The sequence below is a fragment of the Sminthopsis crassicaudata genome, chromosome 3 (genome assembly GCF_048593235.1).
Source record: "Sminthopsis crassicaudata isolate SCR6 chromosome 3, ASM4859323v1, whole genome shotgun sequence".
NCBI lineage: Eukaryota > Metazoa > Chordata > Mammalia > Dasyuromorphia > Dasyuridae > Sminthopsis > Sminthopsis crassicaudata.
Genome location: NC_133619.1, coordinates 609480379 through 609488618, shown reverse-complemented (window position 1 = coordinate 609488618; position 8240 = coordinate 609480379). Strand labels below are relative to the sequence as shown.

General features: G+C 57.2%; 1 protein-coding gene across 1 annotated transcript in view; it reads right to left on the bottom strand.

Annotated features, from left to right (window-relative positions):
• Positions 1-300: 300 nt before the first annotated feature.
• Positions 301-8240, bottom strand: part of WNT4 (Wnt family member 4) — a 55404-nt gene continuing 47464 nt past the window's right edge. The window contains exons 3-5 of the mRNA XM_074305932.1: positions 5055-5186; positions 4734-4876; positions 301-4257 (exon numbers count right to left, since the gene is read on the bottom strand). Of these exons, the coding sequence (XP_074162033.1) occupies positions 3790-4257; positions 4734-4876; positions 5055-5186 (743 nt within the window). The 3' untranslated portion in view covers positions 301-3789. The remainder of the gene's footprint in view (positions 4258-4733; positions 4877-5054; positions 5187-8240) is intronic.

Sequence of the window (8240 nt, the reverse complement as noted above, 5' to 3'; positions counted from 1 at the left end):
AACTTCCTACACTAAATGAGCAACTCCCTCCCAGATGATGCTGCATTACAGCAGGGGATAATGCTCTATGGGCAAAGAACGGCCCTCCACGGGTGGAATTTCAGGCTTCAGAGCTGATGAAGGTGGTTTGGGAGGGGTCCCTCACATACCTCAGAGTGACTTCCCTGCCATCGTTGATCAAGTCCAGGTCTGGGATTCTGCAGCCAGACCTGCAGGCCAGGGTCTAGACCTGGTAGGATGTCTGCTTTTTGTCCTGCCACATTCCCAGACCCCAACAAAGTCACAGCCACACAGCCCAGGTAAAGAAATAACCATTTTTATAGTGAACACCACTACAATGTGAGTCCGACTATTTCCCCCTGAATTGTCAGGTTAGCCTGGCAATTTGGTATAAAAACTAGATTTGGGGATCCTTGGGAGGAGGGTAGCAGCATTCAGAGTTTATGGTACCTTTCCAGGGAATGGAGCCTTCTCTTCTTCCCTCCCCTTTCCACCGGGCATTTCAGACAGACCATGCCAGTTCCCTGAACACAGCCGAGACCAGAGGGGATGCACGTACCCTTCTCTCTGGGTTGGCCCTTTCACTCTGTCCCCCGGTCTGTACAGATGCAGGGATTGGTGGAGCGGGCGTCCATTAGGGGTTGAGAAGTCTGACCACGTCTTGATTTGGGAGGACCAGTTTGCAGAAGCTGGGGACAGAGGGGATGGATGACCGTGGTCCACAGGGCATGAAGGCTCCCCATCCAGGCCATACTTTGGGAGAGAGGCTCCCAGGCGTGAGCGGGCAGGACACGAAGGAAGGACGGTGGTAAGCTCAGGTTTTCCTCATCTCTGAACTCTGTGGAGATTGGCCCAAAATGGAAGTGAACTGGTTCATAAGTGAATCATTGATGGGTGGGATGGTGGTGGAGGGCATTGTGCATGGGGAAGGTACTGCTTTGAGAGCTGCCCTAAGCCCCAGGGAACACGGGCAGCAGCCATCGTGGGTTCCACTTCAGTCCTCTGCCCAGGTACTCAGGAGAGACAGCGGTACCCTCCGGCAAGAATAGGTCCGGCTCTGAGGGGAGCCCGGGCTGCTCAGTGATGGGGGGAGACATTGGTCCAAACGACCTCCTGGTGGGTTCATTGGTGTTGAAGGCCCGTGGGACAGACCTGGTTTTCTGAAGGAAGAGAGGTCCCAACACTCCCTTCAGGGGCTGACTGTTGGCTGCATCCGGCTTCTCCATAAATAAGTAATCCCCTCCCTGCCCCCTGCCCCTTCTTGGGGCTGAGGGAGACAAGTGAGTGGAGCCAGACAGAGTCGAGGGGGCTCGGGATGTTGCAGTGACATTTATGCAGCTCATCTTTCATCCCCATCCAAGCCGGGGCCCTGCACCGAGAGCATCTATCTGCAGCATCTCCGTCAGCTTTGGCCGCTTTCCTAGATGGACAATGAGCAGAAAACTTGGCCCGGGGCCTGAGGTGTCTGACCCTCCCTGAGCAAGCTGGGGAGCGTGGGGAGGGACGCTGCAAGGCCCTGGGAAGACTCTTCCTCCATGCTTCAGCCCAGGGCTGAGAACACACAGTTCAGAGCCCCCGAACCCAGTATTAGGAGCGTTGGCGGAAGGCACCCAGATCTGGGGATGAGAAGGCCGGACTTTCTTGGCTTTGGGATCTCCGGCTAATCACCTCTCTGGACTTCGCTTTCCTGCTCTGTAAAATGTGGAGGGCACGGTCCTGCTCAGTCTGTGTTTTGGGGTTCCTCCCAGCTCTGACAGTTTCTGGCATGGGGCTGAGCTGGGGAGGCCTGGGAAAAAATGAGAGAGGGACCCAGATTTGGAAAGTGGCTCGTGTTTGTTCATTCTCTTCGAGGTGCAGTCCCCAGGGTCATTCGTCTCAGCCCCTTCAGCAGGGAAGGGCTGGGGTCTGCTGTTGGTGCTCCCCCCCGAGTGAGTGCTCTTTGGAGAACCCTGTAGTTCTTTGTAGGCAGAAGCCTATGAGGGAAAGAGTCGTCCGTCTCAGGTGTGCCCAGTGCTCGGAAAACGTGGCTCCTTCTGCCTCCCCCCTCCTCCTCTCTCATGCCCTGGCCCAGAGCTCTCATTCCTGGCTTCAGTGGGATTTAGCGCCCTTCCCCTGCTTTTTCTCCTTTGCCTAGAAGGGCATCAGCCCTCTGTGAAGGATGATCCTAGCAGATTCCTTCCTTCCCTTTCTGTCCAGCCTCACCCCAGAAAGGGATGTGGAAGGGGGGAGAAGGGGAGGGACAGATGCTGACTGCTTAGAGAGGCTCATCCCCCTGGGGGTCTGGAAGCCAGCTAAGCCCAAGTGCGGCCCTCCTACAGCCTGCAGGGTCAGGGGAGGCAGAGAGAGGGGGCTCCCAGCCTCCCAAGGAGGCTGATGGCACTGGTGGTTGGGCTGCAAACATCCCTTGGGAACTATCTTCAGTCTTCCACTCAAACCTTTCTCCCCCAATGTGGGGGCTTCAGTCTGGGCCCCCTCCCTTTGGGGGTACACCAGCTGTGAACTTGCCTTCCTCTCTCTCTACATCCTCTTCCTCTCCAGAGCTGGCCCAGAGGGCAGAGTGCCCAAGCCTTGGGGTATAATGGAGAGTTGAGGGCTAGAAATCAGGGCAGCTAAGTGGCTAACGGAGAGAGTGCTGAGTCTGGAGTTCAAATGCAGCCTCAGACACTTCCTGTGTGGTCCTGGCCAAGTCATTTTACCCTGCCTGTTTCCCCATCTGTAAAATGAGCTGGAGAAGGAAATGGCGAACCACTCCAGCATTTTTGCCAAGAGAACCCCAAAGGGGGTCATGAGGAATCAGACACGAGTGGATGACTGAAGAACTAGAAATCAGGAGACTTTTGGCAAGGGGCCCTTCCCGGGCCTCCGACTCCCTGTGTCGAGGAGACAGTGATGGCTCCCTGTGCTTCCCATCTCTTGGAAGGGATAAGACTTGAGTTATGACTCCTCCCTGTATGCACTTAGGAACGTGACCTTCCAGGAGTCGGTTCCCTCATTTTTAACCCGAAGGTACAGGGCCAGGTTTCTGGGATCCCTTTCACACATTAACCTCTGCTAGGGATACCTGCTGGTCACGGGGAAGGTTTGGGTGCAGGATGGCCGAGGGCTGTACCAGCTTTAGGGTGGACATTCCTGATGTCAGCCCCGCAGGGTTCCTTCCCATCTGGGCCGGGAGAGCTGGTCAGGGTCGAGGGGACCTGGATTCTGGCCCTGGCTTGTGTGATCTTGGACAAGTGATTTTCTGGATTCCAGCTTCCTCCTCCGTACAAGACCCATTGCTCCCTCACGTGTCTTCCGACCCTGAAGCGCTGTGATTTGATGCTCCCTCTGCTCAGCTGGAGCCACTAGGACTGGGCCGTATCCTCCCGCAGGGACCCTCTCGCCCTCCAGAGGCCCTGAGACAGGCAGGAGGGGCTGAGCACAGCCTCTTTCTGGGAGGGGTCTCCTGCTTCCACAGGCCTGAAGGGACCTTTGTTCAGACTGCTCCCCACCCCCCAGACAAATCGGGGAGCTTGGCCACGGTGGTTCCTTGTATGTGTTTCTCCCTCGGGTCTGAAAAGTCTGCATCTACGCTAGCTTGAGGAGGCTTAACGGGGGGCTGGTGTCCTTCTGGTCAGATGGTGAGGGGTCCTGGGCCTGGGCCTCCGACCTCTGTAATAAATACTATGAAGACATTAAAAAAAATACAACCGGCATCTTTTTTTGGAGGGGAGGAGTCGGGCTTTTAAATCGCCCCCTCCACGCGCCATCTCTCTGTCCCTGTGTCTCCGTCCCCGGGTGGCCGGGAGCCCCTCACCGGCAGGTGTGGGTCTCCACCAGCCGGTGGCAATGGCGGCACTTCACAAAGCAGCACCAGTGAAACTTGCAGCTGCAGCGCTCGACCACCTCCACCTCGGCCGTGTGGAAGCCGCGGCCGCAGCACAGCAGTTCGCAGCCGTCGATGGCCTTGGACGTCTTGTTGCACTGGCGGCCCCAGGTGCCCAGCACGCCGCTGCGGGCGTCGTGCTCGCAGAAGTCGGGGCTCGGCTCGAGGTACACCAGGTCCTCGTCCGTGTGCGGCTTGAACTGGGAGTTCCTGGGCACCAGGGCCTTGGAGGAGCCCACCCGCCGCTGCTCCACCTCGGTGGCCCCGTCGAACTTCTCCTTGAGGACGTGGCCCACCTTGCGGAAGGGGGGCATGGCCTTCCAGCAGGTCTTCACCTCGCAGGAGCCGGACACGCCGTGGCACTTGCACTCCACCCGCATGTGGTTCAGGATGGCCTGGGGGGAGGAAGGGAGATCACATCATCCAGCCGCCTCTGTTCACGAGTCAGAGCTGGGCCTTGTTTCCAGCCAGCCCAACAACCTAGATCTGAGACTGCGGTACTGGGGGAGGGACGTGTGCAGGGGGTGTCCGAGGGGGGCTAGAGGGATGTCGGGGAGTCTGAGGGAAGGAGGCGCAACTGGCTTGGGAAGAGCCAAAAAGGGAGTGGGGCGAGCAAAGTGAACGTGGGGCGTGGTGGGATGGGGAGAGCCGGGAGCAGGTGGTCTTGGAGGCCACTCTGACTGGTCAGCGATGGGACCGGTGAGAATTTTTAATTGACTTTTTTTATTTACAAAACATACGCAAGGATAATTTTTCAGCACTGACCCTTGAAAACCCTCGTGTTCCAATTTCCCCCCTTTCCCCACCCCCTCCCCAGATGGCATGCAATCCAATATATGTTAGACATGGTAAAAATATATGTAGCACTTACCTTTCTCCCAGCCTCATTGTTGTGCAAGTTCATAAGAGCCCGGCTGGACGAAGCCCCCTTGCTTCTCTCTCGGACGTCCACGAAAGACTGGGAGAAGGCTACTCCATAGGCAATGTTGTCTGAACAGCCCGACCACTGGAAGCCTAGAGTGGGCGGAGTGGGGCTAGGGTGAAGCTTTGCCCTGGGGGCTCCGCTGGGCTCCCCTTCCCAAGAAGGCCCTTGCAGGAAGAACCTCCCGGTGGTGGGCCGGGCGGTAGAACTCCCCCCACCCAGAAAACAGGTTTGTCCCCCGTCCTCCTCCCGTCCTCCTCCCGCACTCACCTTCTGGGCTGACCCCATGCACAGTGCGGTCACAGCCACACTTGTCCAGCTCCCCACTGCTGCACGCCCGAGTGACGGCGAAGGCCACCCCGGCAGAGGAGATGGCGTAGACGAAGGCTGCTTCTCGGGTCCCTGTCAGGGCAGAAGAGGGAAGGTAGGTCCATCTCCTAAGCCTCCCTTGCCTCTGCTTTTGTCCGCTATGCTGACATCCCCAGCGAGGGACACTCAGGAGGGAGACGGGCCTATCGTAGGAGGGACTGGGGACCCTCCGGTATCCCTGCCAGCAAATCCCCAAACTGGAGGAGCCGGACACGACTGAACGGCAGCAGCCACCAGAGAGGTGGTGAGGGGATTGTTATCTCTGCTTGTCCACTAGGACGCCCAGGATCAGCCCAAGGCCGGGACTCCGATCCCGGAGCTCTTCTGACTTAGCCCTTCTTCTATTCTCTAACTCTCCCTGACTGGTTGTGGAAAGAAAAGGACAAAGAAGGAAGGTCTGAGTCAGTGCCTGGGAGAGTGGACCCGCTAGGGCCCCCTTTCCTTCTCCTTCCTCTGTTCCCTCCCGCCTCATTCCTACCTCTAGGGTCCTGGCCGAAAGCCTTCCTTCTATTCTGCCTGCCCCTGGTGCCTCCTTAAGGATCCCCAAGCAACTCCTCCCATCTTAGGTATCTGTGGACTTTCTATGTCCAGGGGGAGAAAGCTATTTGCGTTTTTGACCCAGGGCCCATGGAAAGAGATACAAAGAGGCTGTTTGAGCAGAATCAAAGAACTTCAGGGTCGGAAAGGATCCCAGTGGCCATCTCGTCCAATTCAAGGCCCCCCACAAGATACCGGACAAGTGGTTGCTCAGTCCCGGCTGGAAGCCCTGCCGTGACAGGGAACAGACCACTTCCCCAAGCAGCCCACTCTACTGTGGGACAGCTCTCCTTGGGAGAAAGATTTCCTGCTCGTGAGTCAGAATGTGCACCTTTGAATCTTCTATTAGTTGCTTGGTTCCCATCTCCCCACCTCCCAAGCCCAAGCTTTCTCCACGTTATCCGCCCTTCGTGCTTCTAACTGGACCTTGGTCTCAGGGCCACCTGGCTGCCCACCTCTGGCCACTCGCCTCCAGCTCGTCAGCGCTTTCCCTATGATGCAGTGCCCAGCACCCTTGGGGAAGAGGCAGTTGGCAAGAGGACAGGGACCAGGTGGAGGGTCTTGAGTTTTTGCTGTTGTTGTGGAAAAGCTAGAGAAATGCGGACTGGAGAAGAACAGATTCCAAATGGGTTAGACTCCCAAACCCAAAGAACGAAGGTCCTGGGCCCCACTTGGAAAGGGACGTGCAGGGAAGTGCCCACCTTGTCAGTGACCTAGGGAAGGACACCGTCAGGGACTCTAAGGGCAAGGGAGGATTGGACGCGGAGTCGGGATCCATATCTTAACCTAGAACCTGGGAGTGAAGCTAACTTTCTCTGCTTCCTGGGCAATCTGAGGAAGCCCGTGGGTAAAGCCTTTCGGGGATCCTGTTTTTAACTGCAAACAATAAAGTACCCAGGATTACAAAAGAACTCAAGATAAAAATGCAAACTGAGGATGTGATCCGAGCCCCTGGGCCCCACTGAGAAGTGCAACTGTCAGGAATAAGGAGGGAATAATCTCCCTGTCCCGCTGTCAGATCTCCTCTGGAGTAGGTACTTAGTTCTGGATTCCACATTTTAAAACAAGTTTCATGACTGACTTTTGTTTTTATATCCTAACCTTATCTAACTTCATCTTCCCCCACAAAGAAACTTTCTCTTGGAACAACGCCAAAGTTACGCAAAACTCGTGGACATAATGAGTGTAATGATAGTGTGAGCGACTCCGTATTCCTAGACACCCCCTGCCCGTCCTGGCCCCCGCCTCAGCACCAGGGGAAGGCGGGAGCACCACAGTTAGGAGGAAAGGACACTGACCCCAGTCTTGGTCTTTCTCCCTTCACCTTCAAAGCCAGGCTGCTTCTTTACTGCTTGTGAAGGGCCAGGCTAGGAATATGGAGAGGGACGATTGGATTGGATGATTGTTAAAGTCCTTCCACCTCTGGATTCCACGATTCTGTGAATTTGCCCTTGGCCCCCCTCCGCCCCCTGGCTGGGCCCGGTGGTAGTCTCCTCTCGGGCCCAGACTTTGTGAGCCTGGCAGTTTCCCCCAGGAGCACTGAGATCCCAGGCCATCTCCGCATTTCGAATCTCAGAGGGCCAGGGAAGTTTGTAGGGAGAGATCATTAACGGATTTACCCAGAATCATAGGATTCAGAGTTGGAAGGGGTTTTAGAAAGCCTTACAGTTCCCTCCACTCGGGAGACCGGGAAAAAGGGAAACAGGACACGGCGGCTGGGCTGAGCCGTCCCTCCCGGGCTTTATTTCTGTGACCTCATGACTTACAGACCGTGCGGGCTTCAGGGATCTTAAGGAATATTGGAGCCTATGGCTGCGGGCTGGGCTAGAACTTCTGCGTCTGTTTGCCTGGTGCCGGGACTGCTCTTGACCTTGGGTGGACCTGCAGCTGGGTGTTTCTGTCCTCCCAGGACCGTGTCCCCAAGGCCCCTCCGACTGCGGTGTCGGTGACAGGAGGGTTCTTTCCCGAGTGAATGCGTGTGCTGTGTGTTTGTACTGCAAAAAGAGCCCCGGCCGGCCTTAAGAGGACTGAATTTTAGTCCTGCCATTCCCGGGCGAGGCGAGTCCCCCAGGCGAGTCCCCGGGCCTCGGCTCCTCATCGACAAAAGGAGGACGGTACTGAGTGCTCCCCCTGCCTCGGGAGTTATTTGGAGGAAAGCACATTGTAAGTCTTGTAAAGCCGTAGAAGCGGCTCGTTCTCTGGATGTGTGTGCCGCTGTGCGGCTCTGGCACGGCGTGCGCGACCCTCTCCCGGGCTGTGTAGGGCTCTGTGTGGCGCAGACTGTCCCTCTGTCTCTCACTGGGGGTGTCTGTGTGTGTGGGGGCGGCTGGGGCAGCCCATTGGCCCGGCGGTCGGCAATTATCTCCTGGGACGCCCGGCCCTGCGTTCCCGGCTGTCCCAGAGAGCAGTCGCCGTGGTCAGAAGGGAACAGTAAACTCTTCTGTGCCCTCCGTTGTGGACGGGCTGGACTGCTGGCCAGAGGGAGGGAGGGCCGGGGCCCTGGGGACGGGCGCAGTCCCACCCCAGCCTGCTTGGAGACACGGTGCTCCC